The sequence below is a fragment of the Chiloscyllium punctatum genome, chromosome 2 (genome assembly GCF_047496795.1).
Source record: "Chiloscyllium punctatum isolate Juve2018m chromosome 2, sChiPun1.3, whole genome shotgun sequence".
Classification (NCBI taxonomy): domain Eukaryota; kingdom Metazoa; phylum Chordata; class Chondrichthyes; order Orectolobiformes; family Hemiscylliidae; genus Chiloscyllium; species Chiloscyllium punctatum.
Genome location: NC_092740.1, coordinates 59,929,156 through 59,955,470, shown reverse-complemented (window position 1 = coordinate 59,955,470; position 26,315 = coordinate 59,929,156). Strand labels below are relative to the sequence as shown.

Below are 26,315 nucleotides of genomic sequence, written 5' to 3'. Positions count from 1 at the left end.
TGCATTGAAATAAATGCAGTTTAATTTACTAGTCCTACCTTGTCCTTGCCTGCCCTGACTGTTTGATTCATTTCTGTTCGCAAATGTACCAGTCTCAGATTGATCTGTTTCCTCACTATCTCCCTGGGTCCCGCCTCCCCCCACCCCACTTACTAGTTTAAATCCTCCCAAGCAGTTCTAGCAAATTTTATTCTGCTTTTCAAAAGTATTTTTGGGTGCTCTTACCTCCAGGAAAAAAAAGCTAACATGTAGCCACAGGATTGCTTTTATAAGCAATTTAAAACATTTAAAGAAAACTGGAAACTTTCAACAGGTCAGGTAAAATCGATGGAGAGGAAAACAATCTTAACATTTTGGCCTGTGAACTTTCAGCAGGACAATTAAAAAAAACTGGAATATTGCCCAGGATTGTTAAATGGGTTGGGGTTGAAATCAGAAGTGAATGGTCCATAATTTTACACTGCCATGATGCTGAGCCATTTCACAGAGACTACTCAGAATCAGATTGGCTGCCTGCCATGAAGCAGTCCCAGTTCACGTGTGTAGTAGTGTGAGATAGATATTCTTGCAATTGACAACAGCAGATATTATTGAACATAACTATATACAGAAGATGATTTGAGAAGACTTCGAACATGGAGCTATACAGATAGTGTCTAGTTTCTTCATGATCTGACATGGTTATAAAATAACTCCCTTTTGCACATGCTGAGGAGCTATTCTTAGAGTAAATGTACCATTCCTTTTACAGACTGGTGGCAGTGATACTCAAATGTTTTTAACACTGTATAAAATACTTAATTCACTGGAATGTTAAAAAAGCTTTGAAAAGTATTAAACTTCAAACTGATTTCTTTGAAACTAATCACTAGTACAAATAGGTTTGTTTATTTCACCAATTATTTAGTCTGACACTAATATTTTTGTTTTGCCTTTAGGATCAGATAAAGGAACAAATTTATTCTCAGCGGTTTTCTGATGAGAAAGGGTCCCCGCAGATACCTTGGCAACTTAGGATGCATGATTGTCAGCAGCCTTTGATATTTAATCCTCTGCATGCTTTTAACCATATTGGCACCAAAAGCTTCAACCAGGTAACTTACACAATAAAAAATACTGTAGAATGAAAAGGTATATTATTTTTATTGGTTTGTTATTAGTTATTTAATAACTTTTGCAACATATATTTGTGGTTTACATGCCATAACTTTTTACATTAAGTTTGCCCAAAGTCTGCTGCTGGATGTGCTTACAGGTCTTATAAAGTCAATTTCTTTTTCTTTTTATTTATTTTTGATTATGGACTGAAATGGGAAAAGAACATTTTAAAAACCCAAGATTGTTTAAGAATTGCTGCACTTTGTAAAAGCAAGTCAGCTGACACTCATTATAAATAGTGTTTACACAGCTGCTTGTTCAAGCAGTGGTGGAAGACTTGTTTACAAACGAGCTGGAGCCAAGGGAAGAGAATAAATAGAAATTTGATCAAATGTGGAGCTAGAAAAAGCACAGTAGATCAAGCAGCATCAGAGGAGCAGGAAAGTCAATGTTTTGGGCAAGACCCTTTATCGGGACCACTGATGCTACTTTTTCCAACTCCACCTTTTATCTGCTCTGACTTTCCAGCATCTACAGTCCTCACTATCTCCATGAATGGAGATTTGCCTGGCAATGAATAGCTGTGGACTTGTGACCAGTTATCAATGGCACAAGCCTTTTACTTGCCAAAAACAATGTGATTGACTCCTCGGAAGGTTTGGGGGTATGAATGTTTGAGGTGAAACAATCAGATGTTCACAAGGTCTTTTTAAACTGTGACCCTTAACCAGGAAGCCAAAAACTTTAAATGTCATTCCACCATCATGTACCTTCTGCAAACAAGTGAAAATATCTGGAGTAGGAAAAGCAAGGATCAGCATTTCCTGACTAGTCAAAAGGAGTATCTCAGCAAACCCCATGAGCAGGAACCAATGAACTGTCTTGTCAGTCTTTTCTTCCGCCCATCACACCCATGTGTTTTTTTCCTTCTGTGTCTAACCATATATGTATGCATGGGGATTGAAGTTGATAAGGAAGTTAGAATTTAATTAGCTGCAGTTGTATGTCGTCAGTTCATAATTGCTTATCTGTGGTTAGGATATAACTACATGTCATAAATAGCAATTCTTGTAAGTACAGAAACCTGATCCATGCTTTCTGTTAACCTGGGTCAAACAGTTGAAAAAATTGAGGAATTCTGCTTTTTAAAATCCAATTAAGATGATTCTGGGAATTGTATTCCAGTTCACTACCTCAGTAAGGCATAATAGTCTTCAATGAGACAAAGTGCTACCTAAATAGAACATATACCCAATTTCTTTCCACTTTGTAAGAAGATGACATTTGCTGTTCCCAGCGTTTTTTCACACAGGAAATGAATGGGGCAGGATTCAAATTTGTATTCTTCCAACTCCATGGATATCTATAAGTGTTCAAATTCTGCAGTCAGTTAGTTGAAATCACAGCACTAAGACCAATTTAAATTTGCACTAAATATTTCCTTTTCTTTTATGTTATTGTTTAGTTTAATTTACAGCTTATTTATATTAAACTGTTCAACTTTTAATACTGAAAAATTACATTTTTAAAATTGACATTTACTGTATTTTTACTCTACTTCATTATTCACAGAAGATGCTTGCCAACATATAATTGTCTTTTCAGCCAGAAAGGATGGCTACCCTGAGCTTAGAACTCTCCTATGACAGCCACTATTGTCATTCCCTCATTGAAATGAGAGGACTGACATGTTTAATTTTGGTGCGACATCGATAGATAAAATTTTGCCTCATTGTGTCATTTAGTAATCATGCCAAGAATTAATCAATTTAACTTTTACTATCAGTTTGGCAGGATTAATAAATAGCAGTCTGGGATATTAAATGAATAACTACTTATTTGTATCTGTGATATTGAACCAAATCTCGAACAGCATATATTAATACGTAAAAACTGTTGTGAAAATACAGAGGCACATGTCTTTAATATCACGTTGATGAGTGGCATACTTGGTTAAAATTAGATGAGGACATCGTGAATCGCAACAGAGGCTATAACCCTTCAGCAGAACTGAAAACAGCTTGGAAAAGGTGGTATTAGTGCTGATAATGGTGTTGAGCTTGAGTAGAGGATGTCGGGAAAGGAGCAAAATTGTTTAATGGAGATGCTGCCCAGAGAGAGAGAGAGAGAGAGAACAAATGGAAGCAAGTAAAGGGATAGCTGATAGGAAGTTGGAGAAGATGCTAATGCTGAATAGTGCTAACAGGATCTGTCAATAGTTGAAAATGGTTTGGCTATGCTGGGACCAACCCAAACTGAACACATGAGGCTGGGTAGGTGGGTAGTGACCATAGAATGAGATGGTTCATGCATACACACACACACACACACACACACATACACTCTCTCTCTCTCTCTATTTGGGTAGCATCTTTGTTTATGTGTCTCCCTCCTCCCTCACCATCACCATCCCTCCCATGCTGTGCTCACTATAAATACCACATATTCCAGATGTTTTCAGTTCTTACAAAGGGTCACTGACTTGAATTTGTTTTTCTCTCCACAGATAGAACATAGAACATAGAAAAATACAGCGCAGTACAGGCCCTTCGGCCCTCGATGTTGCGCCGACCAAAGCCTACCTAACCTACACTAGCCCAATAACCTCCATATGCTTGTCCAATGCCCGCTTAAATGACCATAAAGAGGGAGAGTCCACCACTGCTACTGGCAGGGTATTCCATGAACTCACAACATGCTGAGTAAAAAATCTACCCCTAACATCTGTCCTATACCTACCACCCCTTAATTTAAAGCTGTGTCCCCTAGTAATAGCTGACTTCATTAGCGGAAAAAGGTTCTCACTGTCAACCCTATCTAAACCCCTAATCATCTTGTACATCTCTATCAAATCTCCCCTAAATCTTCTTTTCTCCAATGAAAAAAGCCCCAAGTGCCTCAGCCTTTCCTCATACGATCTTCCTACCATGCCAGGCAACATCCTGGTAAACCTCCTCTGCACTCGTTCCAATGCCTCCACATCCTTCCTATAGTATGGCGACCAAAACTGCACACAATACTCCAGATGAGGCCGCACCAGAGTCTTATACAACTGCAACATGACCTCAGGACTCCGGAACTCAATTCCTCTACCAATAAAACCCAGTACACCATATGCCTTCTTCACAGCACTATGTACCTGGTTGGCAACTTTCAAAGATGTTGCCAATCTTCCTGAATTTCTTCAGCACTCCTTGTTTCTGCTTCAACAGCATCTCTAGATCTGTTGATCTCTAGAATTAATAGTTTTTCTTTGTACTTTTAACTTCACATTGAGTTGAGCACAGATTGACTCTCTGCCTGCCTTGAACAAGACTTGTGAATTGTGAGAATGTGCAGCCAAAGAGAAGGATTTTCTTCATCATTAAATTTCTCGTTATTACATACAAGTTGGATACAAACATACATCAGTTAGAGCATTCTGCCAATCTCTCCAACTCACCACAACCAACATTATATTTCTTGTTCTCTTATTCACCACTGTCCATTGCTCATGTAACAGATACCAAAATGTGCCCTTAATTATGTGGTGAGAACTAGTCCTCTATTCCTCTGCATGTACATCAACAAAGCAGGGGCAAGATTTTTTTTAAATTTTGTTTTTGAGAATGCACATTTCTATTAGAAGTGCAATAGGGTTAATTAATTAATCATATAAGCCCACAGAGTGGTCTGTTCAACGTGCTACAATGCTGCAGCACAAAACTGTTCAGTCCACATTTTCTTTTGAGTAGAGTTCCCTTCTGGACTCGTAGTTCAGTTAGTTTACTCGGAATCATTACTGTTGAATCCAACTTTACTGTAACGGATTTTGTTTGTTATTTTTATTTTACCTACAAAATTGCTTGCAAAATAAGTGATTTGGCAAAAAAACAAATGCAAGGACTGCTTACAAAAGTGGGGTGAAAATCGCCTTGTGATCTAAAAGAACACAACAACAAAATTGATTTAGCTTTTTAATAACCAATGAGAGCAAACCCAAATTAATTGTCACCTTATTAGAATAAAAAGCTTTTGTGTGTACATGATTGATATCTTCTGTCTCAGCCCTTGTTCAAGACCTCCTTCTCTTTACTTAGTCCATCACAGCTGGCGCTGCAATATACTTATTGTATTAGCTCTGATTAATAACTAACAGTACCCTATTTTCATTTATCAACAGTCAGCTATAACTGAGTGGAACTGGGATTGGTCAAAAGTGCTGCGTTGTAATCTAGGACTGAGTCAATTGACCTTCAGGGCACTGCTAGCAAACAGGTAATAGCTTATTTTCAGAACTGACTGTCATGTTCACTTTGTACATTGTTTTATTATACATCCTCATGTGGCATTTCTCCAAGAAATAGCTGCTTGTGTGATTTGTGTTGCAAAACTATTTCATATATCTGATCATAAAGACATGATTCAGCAAAATGTTGGCAAGCAAATGCATTTATGCACTTTGTTCTCTGAATTTTAGTTATTAATTAATTGTATGCAATCCTTTAATTTTTTTTTATTTTCTTTATTTTACATTAGTCTAAATATGTCATAAAAATGTGCTTGTGTGATTAATCTTCTGTTTTTCCACTTCCCTGAAAATGGTTGCTTTGTGTATTTCAGTCTCTGATTCGGTCAGTTTGCAGTGGCTGATATTTTGCCATTGATATGATATTGTTTTTTTTGTCCAATTATCATACATTCTGAAGAGTATCTAAGGGAGAGTCAAAAATGTTGTATGCAACCACAATAAAATGCCTGCTCCTTTCTGCCACACTCATTAATTTCCACAACATTTATAAAACTTTAAATATTTCCTTTCCCTCACATTAGCACTAATCCTGGTGCAAAATTGGTAACGGTATACTCCCCTTTGACTAATTTTGCACACCCTATTTCATATAAGAGTCCAAATAATCTCAAGGTGAAAAACCAAACTGAGTTAGAGGAAACATACTCAAGATTATGTACAGAAATGACCATGGGAAGTATGATGGTGCTACAAACACTTTTGATTCATAAGATCGCTAATATATCAAATTCCTCAAGCACAAAATCCTTTGGGATCATTGATCATATTCATTTGCATTGTAGATCAAATCCTGGAGGCAAAGCAATCTCCTCAACTGAGAGTGATGGAACAGACTAAATTTTTAACAAGCAGGCCAATTAGTGGCCAGGGTGCATGGTCTCCATCCAATTAGAAATGGCAGAGACATGGAGTTGCAAGACTGGTGTGATGTGAAAGCAAAGTGACAGCCATTATTGTGGTTGCCAGTTTATTGGGAAATAGAAGAAGGATGAGGACAGTGATAGAGCAGAAGGATAGGCAAGTGTTTTGAAGCTGGTCTCTCAATTCACCAAGAACTTTTGAGAGCTTCAAAGATCTGGTTAATAATTGAAAGAATAACACATCAAGGTTTCATATTTTAAAACTGGGAGATTCAAGGTTTACTCATGGTAGACATAGAAATTGCTGTCATAGCCTTCAAGTTTAAATAATTTTAACCTTTCTTTCAATAAAACAATGTGAGTCTTTTTCAACTCTCACAACTGAACTACCTAGAATTACTGTGTTGCAAACTCCAGCACAGGTCAAATGACCTCCTGCATCTACCCGACACTTAAAGTTACAGTCATCAAATATAATAATTTATAAATGAAATGGTGCAAAAACATAATACTATGAACTTCATAATTGTAACACAGGTCTGCAGGCATAAGCACACATGGGGCTGAGCAGTCTGAGAGAGCACTGTCCTCTAGAACATTCAAGACTTAGATTTGCAGGGGCAAAGCTCAGATCTAGAGCAAAAGTAAGAGTCACAACACTGAAAATCGTAGCATCAAATATGTTAGTGTATCTTGAAGCAGTGAAGAAGGGCAACATTGTCTCAACTCTCAGCAAATTTGCAGGAATGGAAACAGTGCACAAATCAATAGAGAGGACTTTGTCAAATGTGGCTGGCCATATATGGTTGTTCTGACAGGAGGTTGCCCAGGGTGGCAGTATATCAGGTGATGGCAAGATGAAAGTCTGTCTAAAACTTAGTGAAAAGATCTGATTATCTCCAGATGACAGGGATAGAACTCATTCCTCCTTGATTTTCTTCATGTCTCAGAATTAGCTTAATGAATTGGTTGTGCCCTGCAGAAGCAGTTGCTGACAGAGGTGATTTAGAATAGCCACTTCCTATGTTTTCCATAGAGACATATTTCAAAATGGGGAGTGGGTGCAGACCAAGAGATATCTTCATTGACTTGAGTAATTAGGCTGCAGTGTAATATCACTCAAACCACGCTTTCATCAGTGCAGACAGACTTAGCTCAATAGAAACTCTTGATCTTAGAACTAGTGAGACAGAGTCAATTACAATCCACAAGTGAACAGAGAGAGATCTTGAAGTCAAACATAGTATGGGCAATCCTCGCTGAAGAATGAAGGACAGGCACAGCCATGGCCAGTTGAGGTGTAATGCATAGGCTCGTGATTCGTACACAAGGTGATTATCCCAAGCCATGAGTTAGAGATTTGTGCCAATGCCAAAGTTCCTTGAGATGGTTCAAAGTAATAGGGACAGATTGGAAGACTCCGTCACCTGTCCCCTATCTTCTATTAGGACTTTGATGACACGACTATTTCATTGCGAGAGTCACACCCTTGTGAAAAGCCAATGAGGCATTACTGTGTATGAAGAAGTGGCACGCAGAGTATGTGAAACATTCTACTATTCTAGCAGCTGCAATGGCAAAGATGCAAAAATATCTCTTGCATTCCAATTGGTCGTTCACTCAGATGCTCAAATGGTGATCATAGAACAGCAAAAGTCAGAAATGATATTGAGGAAGCTACCTCTCATACGGTACTGTCATCATCATTAGTTCCTTGGACCTTCTGCCTGTAGTACTTCTCTACACTGCAAGGCCTTATGACATAGGCTGCCCCAGTAGTTGTTGCCTTGATGGTCTACGCTTGATGGAATCCTCAAATGGAGGTATATGAAGACCCTCTTTGCCTCATTGTGGTATCCTTTTGGAACTCCATGTAAGATGTAACCGTGAACTGCATCATGCAATAATGACCAGCCATGGGAGAAATGTTGCCAGGACATAATTTGTTCCTTTGAACAACCCAGCTCTGAAGAGGTTTGCGGCAGTTGTGGCTTTTGCAGCTAATGGTAGGAAATGCCCACATGTTCATACGTCAGAAAGAAATTCGCTTAGCTATGAGCAGCCTCATGCAGCACTAATACTCTGACATTTCTAGGAAACTTAATTGATCCACCCTCTTATGAGGATATCATTTACATAGTCTCTCAGTCCCTTGCTCCTTCTCATTAACTTCCTCATGGGCAAGTATCTACTGCTAATGATGCTTCTCATCACGTTGCTCGTCTCCTGTTCAGAGTAACTAATCTTGATTTGCAGGAAAGACCTTTCTTGTCTTCAGTTGCACCAGCATATCTTTCTATCCCACTCCTGCGATTTTATTTCTTCACATAGTTTCTGGCTGTCTCGTTCTTAATTATACTGTGATAGGTTATCTTTCTAAGGGGTACAATTTGATTATAGAATAATCAAAAGTAACATTGTAGGTCCGATTTACCAACCATCAAGTGTATTTCTTCATCTGAGTGCAAAAGCGCTGAATTAATGAAAATTTATGGGATGTGGGTGTTACAGCTCAGGGCAGTACTTTTTTTTCCCTTCCATACTTTCAGACAGTACTTAGGAGTTAACTACATTGCTGTAGATCTGGAATCAGGTGTAGGCCAGATAAGAAAATTGAATGACATGAATGAACCAAATGAGATTTTAATAGCCATCAAGAATGGTTACATGAATGGTTACATGAATGGTTACATGAACATCATTGAGCCAGCTTTTAATCTAGGATTTTATTGAATTCAAATTTTGTCAAATGCCATGTGGGATTCAAACCCATGGCCTCAGACTATTCGTCTGAGAATCCTAAGTTTTAAAAAATTGATTTGTTTCTATAAATTCAGGTATGACCCTGTACCATGAATATTACATGGAGTATATAACAAGCCAGAGAGGTACGTCAGATTATCAGGGAGTTTTATTATAGTTTAGTCAAAGACTGGTTGAGACATCTCAGAAGTATTTCAGGGTTCTCTTAATTATACCTGTAGTACACCAAAGAACCTAATGTATTTCTTCAGGGGCTTATGAGAATTTTTAATCAGAGCTATGAGTTATAGTATCAGACCATAAACATATTCTTTCACCAATCATGTCTACTGTGGAATGTATCCAATAAGGACTGGAATTAAACTGAGGATTTCTAATGAGATCTATACTAATCAAGTTTGACATCACATAGCAGTTATTCACAGAATTAAATCCTTGTGAATTTTGAGAAAGCAACCATTGCAGATTCAGCTACAACTGTTTAATCAGTTGTACCAAAGCTCCTGAGAAAACCAGCAATGGTATGAAAGTTTTATTATATCTCTATACTGTTGGAGCTCTTAAGTTAAAAGAATGTAAGAGAGTAGCTAGCTGACATACATTAGCTAATTAACTCATACATTTATGGACAGCAGCATAGCTATTAGCATCGAATTCCAGTTAAGATTTCATAAAATATGAAATTCAGTACTAAAGACAAGACAGTACTTTTACTAATTGCAATTCTGAGGGAAAAAGTGAGGACTGCAGATGCTAGAGATCAGAGTCAAGAAGTGTAATGCTGGAAAAGCACAGCCAGTCAGGCAGCATCTGAAGACCAGGAGAGTTGACGTTTCAAGCATAAGCTCTTCATCAGGAATGGAGGGAGGTCCAAGCAGGCTGAGAGATAAATGGTGGGGGGGAAGGGGTTGCTGGGGGTATCTGGGAATGCAATTGGTAGATGAATATGGCTGGGGGCGGGGGGTGGTGCGGTGATGGTGATTGGTCGGAGAAGAGAATGGAGGAGATAGGTGAGAAGGTAGATGGACAGTTAGGCAACCGACTCAACATGGACATAAACTACAACTCACAGCTACACCTCCTCCCACCCTGCTTCCTGCAAAACTGCTACCTCTTCATCCCAATTTCTCTGCCTACACCGCATCTGCCCCCAGGAGCACCTGAGGGGGCAGCACAGTGGCTCAGTGGTTAGTACTACAGCCTCACAGCGCCAGGGACCCAGTTTTGATTCCTGCTTCAGGCAACTCTCTCCCCATGTCTGCATGGGTTTTCCTGTAGGTGCCTTGGTTTCCTTCCACAATCCAAAGATATGCAGGTGAGGTGAATTGGCTCTGCTAAATTGCCCATAGTGTGAGGTACATTAGTAAATGTAGGGGAATGGTCTGGATGGGTTACTCTTCGGAGGGTAGCTGTGGACTTATTGGGTCAAATGGCCTGTTTCCACATTGTTGGGATTCTGAAGGGATTCTAATTCCACCATAGAACATCCCAGGTGGCCTCCTTCTACAGGGACCACAATTTCCCCTCCTCGTGGTCAATGATGCCCTTCAGCACATCTTCTCCACTTTCCGCACCTCTCTGATTGCAACAAGGACAGACCCCCTCCCTCCTCCACCACCCCCCCGGTCCTCACCTTCCACCCCATCAATTTCCAGATGCAATACATCATCCTCCTGCCACCACCAGTGATATATTTCTCTCTCCATCCCTATCTGCAGTCTGCAGAGACTACTTCCTCCATGACTCCCTTGTTAGGTCCACGCCCCCCCCCCCCCCCCCCCCGACAAACCCACCCTCCACTCCTAGCACCTTTACTTGCCTCTGCAAGAAGTACAAAACCTGCGCCCACACCGCCCACCTCACCTCCGTCCAAAGAATCCTTGCATATCTAACAGATTTACCTGCACTTCTACGCACATCATCTACTGTGTCCGTTGCTCCCGATATGGTCTCCTCTACACTGGGGAGACAGGACACCAACTTGCACTCAGAGAACATCTCTGGGACACACATACCAATCAACCCCATTGCTTCATGGACAAACACTTCAATTACCCCTCCCACCCCACCAAGGACATATAAGTCTTTGGCCTCCTCCATCACTAAATCCTAACCACCTGACGACTGGAGGAAGAATGCCTCATTTTCTGCCTTAGGACCCTCCACCCACAAGGGATCAATGCTGAATTCACCAATATCCTCATTTTCCCCTGTCCCCATTTTCCCAGATGCAATCCTCTAACTTGGCAGTGACCTTTTGAACTGTCCTACCTGTCTATCTCCCTTCCCACCTATCCACTCCACCTCCTTTCCAACCTATCACCATCACCACCCACCGTCATCTACCTATCGCATTCCCAGCTACATTCCCGCCAGAGCCACTCCCTCCCATTTATCGCTCAACCCACTCACCCCCAACCAACACCATTCCCGATGAATAGCTTATAGTCTCCTGCTCTTCAGATGATGCCTGACTGGCTGCACTTTTCCAGCACCACACTTTTCATTTCTAATTGCGATTCTCCACATTTGAGAAGTTAGTACTTTGACACTTTTTTCTTAGTGTAAGCCAATATCTTGAATTCTGCAGTTAGCAGCAGAACAATACCACTAGCTATTAACTTCAAAGAGAACTGGCCATAAAGATCTGCTGATCTCTATGACATGGATTTAACATGTCTCAATATTAAATTTGAATCTAATGCCAAGTAGATATTGAACATCCAACACCAGTGATATCATCAAGCAGGAGAATTCTCATAGGCAAGCTAGGAAGTTAAAGTCACTGATCTTCCTTTACTTTTCAAGATCATTTTACAGAAAATAAAATGAAGCTTGGGACATACATGTATGATTAATGGAGAAGCTGAAATACATAAGCAAGCTTTAAAATGGAAGTATTGGTTTCTTTTTAATCTTAGCTCTAAGAAATATGTGCGTCCACGAATATGACATTAGTTATTTTCAGAGCCAGAGCTATTCGGTGGTGTTAATGAAGTTAATAAACCATTAAAAACTCTATTTTTCCTTATTAAACAAGGTTTAACATTTAAACAGGTTTTGCACCTAATCTAACAGTGTAAAAGTAAACATTCTTGTGAGTTAAATTATTTTTAATTGATGCCAGTGTAGGAATCAGTGTCAGGCATCTTTGACTAAGAAGTAAAAATACTAACTGTTGTGATTTAAATTATGTACAACAAACATCGAAGCTTAAAAATAACTTAACATAATCTAACAGGTGCTTAATTTGGTTATATACAATGCCTTTTCTCCTCTATTAGCAGGGGATTAACACTTTTGCTAGAAGTGGATGAAAATCAGTGTTAAAATAATGGGCACAGGATGTTGATGTGACTGTATTCTTTATTTGTATACGAGTGTTATCATTGAGGGATGGGGGTCAGATAGTTCAGCTGGATGGACAGCTGATTTGCAGAGTGTTGTCTATAGCATGGCATCAGTTCCTCCACTGTAGGTTATCACAACAGACTCTCCTTATAAAACTTTCCCCTCGCCTGAGGCACAATGAACCTCAGGTTAAACAATCACTAGTCCTCTCTCTCTCTCTCTCTCTCTCTCTCTCTCTCTCTCTCTCTCTCTCTCTCTCTCTCTCTGTTTAATGAGAGAGCAGTCCTCTAGTGACTTCACCCTTTTACTTCACTTCATGGAGTGATTTGTAATGAGGTCAGCCAGCTGGACATCATAGAATATGAGTTCACCTGATCCAATTAGGGAGAGCTGGCTGACAGATTAAAAATGGTAAATGACAAGGATATTGAAATCCTGAGTGCTTGACTCAGTGAGAGGAAGTGCTACCGTCAAAGGATATGCATTTGTAAATAAAGTGTTATGAGTGATGGGATGCCAGCCTCTGAAGAGTTATTTCAGTGGTCACGAGAGTAGAGCACAACCCTGAACTAACTTGCCTCCAGCAGTCATTTTGAAGTTGGGCAGTAAGCATTTTCCTACATTATGCATCTGCTGGGAAGTTTGACTTGTTCAACCCTGACATTCAGCACAAGGCCCAGAATGTTGAAATAAAGTCACATTTTTTCTGGGTAACAACATTGTAGTGGCAGAAGGAAAACAAAACAAGTAATTCTCATGACAGCCTGTGGTACTGCAGTTTTTTTCTGTCACAGGGAGCCTAACTTTTCCTGAGGCACCAGATGCTAAAACATTTCAAGGACGGGTACAGCTGAGAACAGAAGTGAGTCAAACAGTCAGGGCAGGCAGGGACAAGGTAGGACTAATAAATTAAACTGCATTTATTTCAATGCAAGGGGCCTAACAGGGAAGGCAGATGAACTCAGGGCTTGGTTAGGAACATGGAACCGGGATATCATAGCAATTACGGAATCATGGCTCAAGGATTGGCAGGACTGGCAGCTTAATGTTCAAGGATACAAGTGCTACAGGAAGGATAGAAAGGGAGGAAAGAGAGGAGCGGGAGTGGCATTTTTGATAAGGGATAGTAATACAGCTGTGCTGAGGGAGGATATTCCCGGAAATACATCCAGGGAAGTTATTCGGGTGGAACTGAGAAATAAGAAATTGATGATCACCTTATTGGGATTGTATTATAGACCCCCTAATAGTCAGAGGGAAATTGAGAAACAAACTTGTAAGGAGATCTCAGCTATCTGTCAGAAATTAGGGGAATTATGGTCGGGGATTTTAACTTTCCAAACATCGACTGGGACTGCCATAGATGGAGAGGAATTTCTTAAGTGTGTACAAGACAATTTTCTGATTCAGTATGTGGATGTACTGACTGGAGAAGGTGCAAAACTTGACCTACTCTTGGGAAATAAGGCAGGAGAAGTGACTGAGGTGTCAGTGGGGGAGCACTTTGGGGTCAGCGACCATAATTCTATTTGGTTTAAAATAGTGATGGAAAAGGATAGACCAGATCTAAAAGTTGAAGTTCTAAATTGGAGAAAGGCCAATTTTGATGGTATTAAGCAAGAACTTTCAAAAGCTGATTGGAGGCAGATATTCGCAGCTAAAAGGACGGCTAGAAAATGGGAAGCCTTCAGAAATGAGATAATAAGAATCCAGAGAAAGTATATTCCTGTCAGGGTGAAAGGGAAGGCTGGTAGGTATAGGGAATGCTGGATGACTAAATAAATTGAGGGTCTGGTTAAGAAAAAGAAGGAAGCATATGTCAGGTATAGACAGGATAGATTGAGTGAATCCTTAGAAGAGTATAAAGAAAGTAGGAGTATACTTAAGAGGGAAATCAGGAGGGCAAAACGGGGACATGAGATAGCTTTGGCAAATAGAATTAAGGAGAATCCAAAGGGTTTTTACAAATATATTAAGGACAAAAGGGTAACTAGGGACAGAATAGGGCCCCTCAAAGATCATCAAGGCGAACTTTGTGTGGAGCCACAGAAAATGGGGGAGATACTGAATGAATATTTTGCATCAGTATTTACTGTGGAAAAGGATATGGAAGATATAGACTGTAGGGAGATTGATGGTGACATCTTGCAAAATGTCCAGATTACAGAGGAGGAAGTGCTGGTTGTCTTGAAACAGTTAAAAGTGAATAAAGCCCCAGGACCTGATCAGGTGTATCCGAGAACTCTGTGGAAAGCTAGAGAAGTGATTGCTGGGCCTCTTGCTGAGGTATTTGTATCATCGATAGTCACAGGTGAGGTGCCGGAAGACTGGAGGTTGGCAAACGTGGTGCCACTGTTTAAGAAGGGCGATAAAGACAAGCCAGGGAACTATAGACCAGTGAGCATGACCTCGGTGGTGGGCAAATTGTTGGAGGGAATCCTGAGGGATAGGAAGTACATGTATTTGGAAAGGCAAGGACTGATTCGGGATAGTCAACATGGCTTTGTGTGTGGGAAATCATGTCTCACAAACTTGATTGATTTTTTTGAAGAAGTAACAAAGAAGATTGATGAGGGCAGAGCAGTAGATGTGATCTAAATGGACTTCAATAAGGCATTCAACAAGGTTCCCCATGGGTGACTGATTAGCAAGGTTAGATCTCCTGGAATACAGGGAGACCTAGCCATTTGGATACAGAACTGGCTCAAAGGCAGAAGACAGAATGTGGTAGTGGAGGGTTGTTTTTCAGACTGGAGGCCTGTGACCAGTGGACTGCCACAAGGATCGGTGCTGGGCTCTCTACTTTTTTCATTTACATAAATGATTTAGATGCGAGCATAAGAGGTACAGTTAGTAAGTTTGCAGAAAACACCAAAATTGGAGCTATATTGGACAGTGAAGAGGGTTACCTCAGATTACAACAGGATCTGGATCAGATGGGCCAATGGGCTGAGAAGTGGAAGATGGAGTTTAATTCAGATAAATGCGAGGTGCTGCATTTTGGGAAAGCAAATCTTAGCAGGACTTATACACTTAATGGTAAGGTCCTAGGTAGTGTTGCTGAACAAGAGACTTTGGAGTGCAGGTTCATAGCTCCTTGAAAGTGGAGTTGCAGGTAGATAGGATAGTGAAGAAGGCGTCTGGTATGCTTTCCTTTATTAGTCAGAGTACTGAGTACATGAGTTGGGAGGTCATGTTGCGGCTGTACAGGACAATGTTAGGTCACTGTTGGAATATTGCATGCAATTCTGATCTCCTTCCTATCGGAAAGGGTTCAGAAAAGATTTACAAGGATGTTGCCAGTGTTGGAGGATCAGAGCTACAGGGAGAGGCTGAACAGGCTGGGGCTGTTTTCCCTGGAGCGTCGGAAACTGAGGAGTGACCTTATAGAGGTTACAAAATTATGAGGGGCATGGATAGGATAAATAGACAAAGTCTTTTCCCCAGGGTTGGGGAGTCCAGAGTTAGAGGGTGTGAGGGGAAAGATGTAAAAGAGACCTAAGGGGCAACCTTTTCACGCAGAGGGTGTATGGAATGAGCTGCCAGAGGATGTGGTGGAGGCTGGTAAAACTGCAACATTTAAGAGGCATTTGGATGGGTATATGAATAGGAAGGGTTTGGAGGGATATGGGCTGGGTGCTGGCAGGTGGGACTAGATTGGGTTGGGATATCTGGTCAGCATGGACGGGTTGGACCGAAGGGTCTGTTTCCATGTTGTTCATCTCTATGACTCTATGACTAATTGGTTGATATAGTTAAGGAATATTATGACCCCAATCCTCTTTTAATTCTGAGATGCAATTCGAGAACTAGAACGGATTTTTGACTAGTTAAGACAATTGATTTTATCATAGGAAAATGTGGCAAGTGGAGCACGTGAGTTGGAAGATATTCTGATGGAAGTGGACACCTTCACCAGTCCACTTGAGCTTAGGGAACACCACTTTAGTGCAAGCAACTGCAAAGCCTGGCTCAGGAAATATCCTGATAACAGCATATCAAGGTCAGGCCACAGCAAAACCTCAAAACCCCCAAAGGCCAAGTCTTGCCAAACAGTCACAGTGTTCCTCAGGATCCTGCCGGTATGACATCATAATTGCCAATGTGCAGAACTGGGGCAGCAGCAGAGCCTCAGTAGACTTAAATGGAGTAAGTTAACTCATAGGGCACTATTCTAGAGTGTGTCCAAGAGACTTCATACCCTGGAAACTCCATCTGTATCTGGTTTGAAACAATAAAATTACTTAGCAACATCCAAATCAGAGTCAGTCAACATAATTGTCTGCTTAACTGGCTATCCACTTCTAATGTAGATTGATAGCCGTGTGGCCATATTAGTGATTGCAGAACCAGTTTTTAATAAAACTTGCTCTGGGCTTCAGCCCTTAAATTTGTACAAGACTTCGGCTAGGCTGTGAATCTATGGTGGGGAACCTTTGCAAATGAAGGGTACAACCTCTGTTTGGGTTTGTTATGAAAGGCAGCTGGTTCAGTTTCCAGTGATTGTACTAATAGGCTTGGGCCCAGTTTGATGGAGAAAAACTGATTGCACGAGATTCGCATAGCATTGTCTGTGGAAAATAGCAGCTGATGAAGTCCTAATTAAACACCCAGAAGGTCTAGGGACCATGAGAGAATAAGACCACCTTGCATGTTGACCAGGAAGCAATTCTGTGATTCTGCAAGGTCCAGCCAGTGTCATTTGCCTTACAGGCAAAAGTAGAAGCAGTGAAGGAATCATCACACCAGTCCAGCTCGCGGAATGGTGATCATCGATCATACTAATGTTGAAGCCCAGTGGGTCAGTTTGCCTTTCTGAGGATGTAAAACAAACAGTAAACTGTTTTCCTCAGTTGGATAAATCCCTCAGGTAGAGGATTTATACACAAAGCTAGCAGGAGGTTTGTTCTTCATGAAGCATGACATGAGTCACTCTTACTTGTAATTGCATTTAGACCAGGATTCGGAGGAGCATGCTACAATTACTACCTAAATGGGCTTGTACCAAGAAATGAGATTGCCAGTCAGCATATTGTCAGTGTTTAATTTTTCAGCAGAGGATGGAGAACCTCAGATTGGCATTTACCTAGATGATGTCCTGATAATGGAAGACTAATAAGGAACACTTGGAGGACTAGGATACAGTCCTGAGGTGTTTTGTTTTTTGAGGCAGGCATATGCCTTAGAAGGGAAAAAATTGAGTTCCAGGCACCTCAAGTGACCTACTTGGGCTACAGGGTCGACATGACTGGGTTACATCAATTGGAAGATAAAATGAGGGCAATTGAAAGCACTATGCCCCTATGTCTGTACAAGACTTAGATCATTATTTCTGGGAAGCTATTACAGAAAGTCCATACATAACTTGGCATTCATCCTGGCACCATTGCATCAACTCCTAAAGGATCAGTCTTTGAAATGGTCTCATAGACAAGCCCAGCTTTCTCTGAAGTAAAGGAACAACTATCATCCTTTAATGCATTGTCACACTATGATCCCAAGAAAGCCCTGGTGTTGACATGTGATACCTCCCTGTATGGCATCGTGGTGATATTGCCTCATAGGTGGCCCACTGGAGAAGAACATCCAACTGTTCATCCATTCAGGACTTTGGCTAAGGCAGAGCATACATACGGCAAATACAACAAGAAGGATTGGCAGTCATATTTGGAGTCAAAGTTTTATTTATGAAAATTTGTGGTATTCACGGACCACAGACCCATACTTGGTCATCTTAAAGATGATAAGGCAGTGCCACCCATAGCTTCAGGCTGCATTCAACAATGGGCTCTCATATTAAATGCTTATGATTTCAAATTAGAACTTCAACCAAGAGGTCAGTACCGAATGCGGATGTATTGAGCTGTCTTCACTTAGCAGATATTTTTATAGACCAGACCAGATCCTCTCAAAATATTTTAAGAAGGTAGCCTAATCCTAACTTTGTCCTTTTTTAAAGGCAGATGTGAAATGCACGTTCTAGATATGATGTGATTGGTCAAACTACTCGACATTAAGCAAAACAATTTATTTAAACGCCATAGTTAAAATACAAACAAAGAAAGAGAAATTTAGAATAACTTACCTATTGGAAAACTTAACCAAGTAATAGATCCAGTGCCTATAACCGATTAACTCATCCAATATAGTAACATCCCATAAACACACCCCTTGGCAAAAAGGTAAATTCAGACCCAGATTCTTATGTGCACTTCTCCAATCCAGGAGTAAACAACAGCAAAGCTTTGGCAAAGAATGTTAAGGAGAATCCAAAGGGATTCCACAAATACATTAAGGACAAAAGGGTGACTAGGGAAAGAATAGGGCTCATTAACGATCAGCACGGTCACCTGTGTGTGGAACTGCAGGAGAGGAAGGACATATTATATTATTTTGCATCAGTGTTCACTGCGGAGAAGGATATGGAAGATAGAGAATGTGGGGAAATAAATAGTGATATCTTGGAGGGAATCCTGAGGGAAAAGATTTACATGCGTTTTGATATGCAGGGACTGGTTAGGGCTTGTCAACATGACTTTGTGTTTGGGAAATCATGTCTCACGAACTTGATTGAGTTTTGTGAAGAAGTAACAAAGAAGATTGATGAGGGTAGAGTGGTGGATGTGATCTATATGGACTTCAGTAAGGCATTCAATAAGGTTCCTCATGGTAGACTGATTAGCTAGATTAGATCACATGGAATAAAGGGAGAACGAGCTATTTGGATTCAAAACTGGCTCGTGGATAGAAGACAGAAGGTGGTGGTGGGTTGTTTTCAGACTGGAGACCTGTGACCAGCTGTGTGCCACAAGGATTAGTGCTGAGTTCGCTACTTTTTGTCATTTATATAGATGATTTGGATGTGAACATAAGAGGTATGGTTAGTAAGTTTGCAGATAACACCAAAATTGGAGGGGTTATCGACAGTGAAGAAGATTACCTCAGAGTGCAACAGGATCTTGATTAAATGGGCCAATAGGCCGAGGAGTGACAGATGCAGTTTAATTTAGATAAATGTCAGGAACTACATTTTGGAAAGGTAAATCAGGACACGATCTATATACTTAATGGTAAGGTTTTGGGGAGTGTTGCTGAACAAAGAGACCTTGGAGTGCAAGGTCATAGGTCTTTGAAATTAGAGGTGCAGGTAGATAGGATAGTGAAGAAAGCATTTGGTATGCTTGCCTTTATTGGTCAGAGCATTAAGTATAGAAGTTGGAAGGTCATGTTGCGGCTGTACAGAACATTGGTTGGTTCACTATTGGAATACTACTTGCAATTCTGGTCTCCCTCCTGTAGAAAGGTTGTTGTGAAACTTGAAAGGGTTCAGAAAAGATTCACAAAGATGTTGCCAGGGTTTAAGCTATAAGGAGAGGCTGAATAGGCTGGGGCTATTTTACCCTGGAATGTTGGAGGCTGAGGCATGGATAGGATAAATAGCCAAGGTCATTTCCCTGAGTTGGGGAAATCCAAAACGAGAGGGCACAGGTTTAAAGTCAGATGGGAAAGATTTAAAAAGGACCTAAGGGGCAATTTTTTTCCAGCAGAGGATGGTGCATGTATGGAATGAGCTACCAGAGGAAATGGTAGAGCTGGTACAACTTCAACATTTAAAAGGCACGTGGATGGGTAAATGAATAGAAAGGTTTAGATGGATATGTGTCAAATTTATTTTGGATATCTGGTCGACATGGACAAGTTAGACCAAAGGGTCTGTTTCCACGCTGTGTATCTCCATGACAGAGATTTCAAAGAAAGTAGCAGCAAGGAATAATTCGCTGAAGCTTCCAACTCTGGGACCCCAAACAGCTTCTGACTGCTCAAGCTAAAACAAACATAAAGACAGGTGAGTATTGGCTCCTCTCATTCAAGGTGCTTTCATTGTTCCAACTTTTTTTAAAAAAAACCTAAAGGCCTTCCAAGCTGCTTATTTAGGGAATCTCCACTACCAGTTTGGCATCTCTGCCTTTACAACTTCTCTTCAAAAAAAAAGGCCAAAGTAACCTTTTTAAAGTGACAGCATTGTCACAACATACCATCCATGGTACCGGAAGTAAGAGAATGAGTCATGACATTGAATTTTCTGAACACTGTACCAATCACAGCTAACAACATTAGACTTTGGACAAAGAAAGATCAAGTCCTTTCAAAACTGAAACAATTTGTTTGAATACGGGAAATCAAAGGGTCATTGCTGCAAGAATTACTACTTTTTTGGGCCCAGAACGACCAGCTCACAGTTGAGGATAACAAATTAATATCGGAATTAAGAATGATTGTTGCAAGCAAACGTCACCATCAGATACTGACTGCACTCCACCAAGGTCATTTAAGGCTCTCCAAAATGAATATGTTGGCAAGGAGTTATGTCTGGTTGCCAGGCTTGACACAGACATAGCCGCATTGGTGGGATATGGCTCAGACTCTCCACAAGGTCAAACATTACTGCCAGCAGCTTCCACAAATAAGTTGGAGTGGCTGGGTAAACCTTGGACTTGGTTGCGTGTCAACTATGCAGGTCCTTTCATGGGTTCAATGTTTTTAGTCATTGTAGATGCCCATCCAAAGTGGTTGGACATTCGTCAAAACTGGAGTGCTGATAGAAAAATTGCGTACGTTTTTCCGACACACTGAGCCTTGGAGTTATTGGTCACAGATAATATGCCATGGTTTACCAACGGGGACTTTGGTTACTTCTTGAAATCAAATGGGATTTGACATCTTAGGACAGTTCCATCCCACTCATCATCTAATGATCTGGCTGAGGAGAGGTCCAAATTTTGAAGGCTGGATTGAAGAAATGACCTACAGCCTCACTAGATACCAAACTGTCATGGTTTTTGTTTGATTATGGGACCACCCCATATGCAACTACAGGGATAACACCAGCAGAGTTGCTGATGGATGGAATATTGCACCAAGCCAAGTCTGATCCTCTTAGAACCTGGAAATGGCGTCAAGCACCAATGCAGAACCCAAGACTCCACTCGTTTAGTACGGGGACATTTGGTGCAAGAATCATGGAAGCAGACCTGCATCAGTGAGAGACACAATCAACGCGAGATCAGGACCAAAGACTTATAAAGTTTGGATAAGTGAAACGGTCCTGAATAAGGGTTGGACCACTTGAAAGCTGCAAATTCACAAACTGTGTGGGAACAAACCTTGCCCTATCCCTTGGAGCCTTCAGAAATACTTCAGACATCCATTGATTCATCCTCTCCATCAAACATTATCAAGTCCTCTGAATCAGAGATGTACGTGACAGAAGTAGCTGCCTCATTGCTTCTGCCTCTGGAAGAAGGGAGTGAAAGTCTACCGAGGTACTTCAGGCACAAGGGGTGAGTTCCCATTCGTTACATATCTCCTGTGTCAGATTCTGAGTTGGCGGAAGGTGACCCAGTGTTAAAGCATCCTAGGAGGCTTTTAAGGACTGCTCTGTGTCCATGGACTCAGAGCAAGAGACACGTAGTGATTGTAATGAGGTCCGCCAACTGGATCTTATAAGAATATGACTTAGTTGATTGGACCAGATTAACAGCCTAATCAGAGAGGCTGGCTGACACAAACTTTGAAAGTCAGGAATATTGATACCCTGAATGCCTGATTTAGTGAGAAGCAGTTCTATTGTCAAAGGTTTAAATAAAGGGTGTTTCATCGTAGGATGCTGATGTTATCTTTTTAGTAGGGCTACCAGAGGTAGTTTCACAAGTATGGTCTCTGCTTTCTCTCTTAAAGCAAACTAAATTTTTAAATGAAGGAACCTGTGGCTTAGCCATATTTAAACTTGTACATTTATAACAGTTAATACTTAATTTTAGTTTGGAATTACTTTGTATAGTGCCAGTACCAATATTGCAATTAAAGAATATTAGCTATCATAGTATATATTGGCAAGATTAAATAGTATTATCTACTACTCATAGCATCCTCCACATTATCCTTTTGCCTTCTAGAATAACCCTTAGCCAAACATTTTTTGCAGAAAACTAATCTCTGCAGAGGAATCTGTTGTTCTCTTTTCATAAAGAAAGATGTGTGTGCATGCATGTGCTTGTATGTGTATTTTGAGGATACTTAAAGGGATTAAGCATTTGTACCTTCATTTTACAACATATTATATCGATGTTGCAATATGTTTTATTTTAATAACAAATCCATAATTTTGTTTATTAAGAAATTGGGTCAATAGATGTTTGTTTAAAAACCTGATACAGAAAAGGTATTTAATTGGTTATCTTGGGAATTGGGATTTTTTTTAAAGTTCTGTGCTGTGACCCATAAAGTGTAACAACAAGAGCAACAGTGCACATCCCCAGTCCAGTCATGAAAGGATTGGGAGCTATGACAAAAAGAAATTGTATCCAGAGAATATAAAATAGTATGGGCATTTATATATTCTAAGGAAATTGAACTGTTATTACTTTGCAGTGATAAAAAGTAATTGTTGTTTAAGAAGTTACTTTAAAACAGTTAGGTACTGATTATAATTGACACTATGTATCACAATTTACCTCAAAAATAAGAATTAAACTGCAGAACTAAAATAATTGATAATGTGTGAGTGCATAGAAACTGTTATGTATAAATCCTCAAATTACCTGTTCCTGAAAAATTAGTGAGGGATGTTGTTCAGCTTAGAAGAGTACACTACTGGATGACCTCATTCATTTTAGCAATATAAACACAACTGGAAAACTTAGTCAGAAGGGGATCAAAATTGCCTAGATGTAAATGTGTTGGAAAAAAATGATAATTTTATTTTTCAATTTCAAAGAGTTGTGTTCATTGATCACCTCTTAACCTGTGTCAAGCAAAAAGAAGAAGTTTTTTAAAAATTCCTCTATTGATTAAAATGTCAAAAAAAATTGAAAAGTCAAAATTAGTTATAACGTAATATTTGTTGCAAAATAGGAATTGCTTATTTTTCACAGTTCAATTTTATTTATGTTTTTGTTTGAATGGGGTTATGTTACCAGTCATGCTGAAAAATTGGTCTGGAACAGCTTTTTTTTAACTGCCAGTGGACCTCCACAAAACTAAAAATTGGGTCTTCTAAGCAGGCCACCAGCTATATATTTTTTTCTTTTTTTCTTTTTAAACCCCCACACTACCGCCTAACTGCGGTAGTGCTTATTTTACCCCAGCACCCATGGTGTGTGTGTGTGTGTGTGTGTGTGTGTGTGTGTGTGTGTGTGTGTGTGTGTGTGTGTGTGTGTGTGTGTGTGTGTGTGTGTGTGTGCAGTTGTGAGACACAGTGAAAGACACAAAGTGCACAAATCTTTATTCAATTTCCACCACCAGGAAGATAGGAAAAACACCCGAGTGGCCAGTGACAAGCACTGCCCTTCAAACCAAAGGGCAATGCTGTGTGATCAAAACAGTGAAGGGGAGGGTAGGGACTAAATCAAAATAGAGTTGGAGGGAGAAATAATACACTCCACTCCCTGCGGCGCCCACCTCTCCCTGAACAACTCCAGGGTGTTGGTGGACACTGCGTGCTCCTTCTCCAAGGACACCCGGGCTCTAACGTAACCACGGAAGAGGGGCAGGCAGTCGGCCCTAACGACCCCCTCCACGGGCCACCAGCTTAATAGTGTAATTTGACTATTGACAGACCACATGGAACATTAACAGAGCATCCCATCAGCATCCTCAAATAATATTTTTTCTGTCTGGAATGGTTTTGAGGAGCACTGCAATACACATTGAGCAGACATCAAGATTTGTGGTGACGTGTTGCATGCTATGCAAGATGGCCGCTGAGGAAATAGCACTTGCCGTCATCTGATAGAGAAAGTTGGAGTAAATGTTACAAGGAGAGGAAGGGAGCATAGACAGCAGCTATCCACCTGAGCACTACAAGACCAAATAATTCACAAGTTACCAGTTGACCCAACCACGATTCTCCATTCCTAAACTCCTTACCTTTCTTCCATCAGTGACAGTGACATTGTCCTCTTTCTAATAGCACAAAAGTAAAAGCCATCAACAAATGACATTTTAAATCAATTGAATTCAAATTATGACTTAAGCAAAATGAATTCTTATTGTGCATTTCCTTTATGCCTTTTGCTGAACCTTTGTGTCTATTATTGTTCAACACGGTTCTTTCCCACTACTTGTTTCATTAATGGCTGGCTTTCAATTGAGGAGACTGCAGATGACTATGAAAAGTGACCTCAAGCATCTCTGGGTTGAGATGCTCTAACTTCTCCTAACTATCACATTTCCACCCCACACCCATGCTGCAACATGGGCAGTCTAGCAGTCAAGAGCAGTCAATAGCAACAGCACTGATACAGGTTGGAGCTTGAAAGGTGAGAGGAAATTTATGCTCCATTGCCATGATTCTGGGTTGATGCCCCAGAAGTCCTGGTAATCTATTGGAGTTCAGATTTATGGGGTTTGTTGCACACTTTGAAAACTAACCCAGATAGTAGCAGTCTGAGTTTGCAATTCAGTTGCACCTCCCAGACTTTGGTAGAATCCACTGTTTTATTCATTCATTAAATTTGTATTATATAGATGTTACTGGTTTGCAGAACATTTATTGCCCATCCTAATTGCCCTTGAGAAGCTGACAGTGAGCCCCCTTCTTGGATTGCTGCAGTCCATTTGGTAGCTGCACCCGAAATGCTGTTACAGAAAGAGTTCCAGTATTTTGACCCAGGACACTGAATGCATGGTGACAAATTTCCAAATCAGGATGGTGGGTAGCTTAGAATTTGCAAGCTGTGGTATTCCCATATATTTACTGTCCTTTTCCTTCTAGATGGTAGTGGTTCTGGGTTTGTAAAGTGCTGTCAAAGGAATCTTGGTGATTTCTGCAGTACATCTTGTAGCTGTGCTACAACTTAGCTTTAGTCGTGGAGGGAGCGAATATTTATGGATGTGGTGTCAATGAAGTCGGTTGCTTTATCCCAAATGGTATAAAGCTATTTGAATATTGATGGGTCTGCACTCATCCAGACAAATTACATCACGCTGCACATTTATGCCACGTAGATGGTGGGCGGGTTTTTCGGTAGTCTCTGCAGCATTGCTATCTTGTAGATGCAGTACTCATATAGAGTCATAGAGTCATACAGCACAAAAGCAGACCCTTTGGTCTGACTCGTCCATGCTGACCAGGTATCCCAAACTTAACTGGTTCCATTTGCCTGCATTTGATCCATATCCTTCTCAATCTTTCTTATTCTTGTACCTGTCCAAATGTCTTTTATGTGTTGTAATTGCACCCACCTCTATCACTTCTTCTGGCAGCTCATTCCATACATTTACCAGCCTTGCATGAAAACATTGCCCCTTTACGTCTCTTTTAAATCTTTACTGTCTCACTTTAAACCTGTGTCCTCTAGTTTTGGAGTCCCCTATGCTTGGAAAAAGACCTTAGCTGTTCACTTTATCTATGCCTGTCATGATTTTATAAATCTCTATTAAAAACTCCTCACTTGCCTGGATGAATGTAGCTCCAATAACACATAAAAAGCTTGGTGCCATCCAGGATAAAGTAACTGCTAGACTGGCACCACATTCACTCTATCTTCCACCATTAGCGCTCAGTAGTGGTAATGTATACTATTTATAAGATACATTGCAGAAATTTACCAAGGCTCCTTAAATAGCACCTTTCAAACCCACAAATATTACCATCTACAAGGGCAGCAGATACTTAGGAACACCACCACCTGCAAGTTTCCCTCCAAGATGTGCATCATCCTGACTTGGAAATATATTGCTGTTTCTTCACTATTTATTCGTCAAAATGCTGGAACTCCCTCCCAGGAGCATTGTTGATATCCCTACACCAAATGGACTTCAGTGCTTCAGGAAGTAGCTCACCAAAACTTTCTCAAGGGTACCTAGGGATGGGCAATTAATGCTGTCTGTGCCAGCAATGCCCACATCCCATGAATGCAAAAATAAACAATGTAGCATCTATTATGAAA

At 40.5% G+C, this 26,315-nt stretch overlaps 1 protein-coding gene across 13 annotated transcripts in view; it reads left to right on the top strand.

Annotated features, from left to right (window-relative positions):
* Window positions 1–26,315, top strand: part of kiaa0825 (KIAA0825 ortholog) — a 432,289-nt gene that overhangs the window by 190,652 nt on the left and 215,322 nt on the right. For 12 of the 13 annotated variants that reach the window (XM_072583064.1, XM_072583027.1, XM_072582974.1 and 9 more), the window contains 2 exons: window positions 939–1,094; window positions 5,261–5,355. The exons of the other annotated variant lie outside the window; for it this stretch is intronic. In XM_072583064.1, coding sequence (XP_072439165.1) covers window positions 939–1,094; window positions 5,261–5,355 — 251 coding nt within the window. The remainder of the gene's footprint in view (window positions 1–938; window positions 1,095–5,260; window positions 5,356–26,315) is intronic. 13 annotated transcript variants of the gene reach the window in all.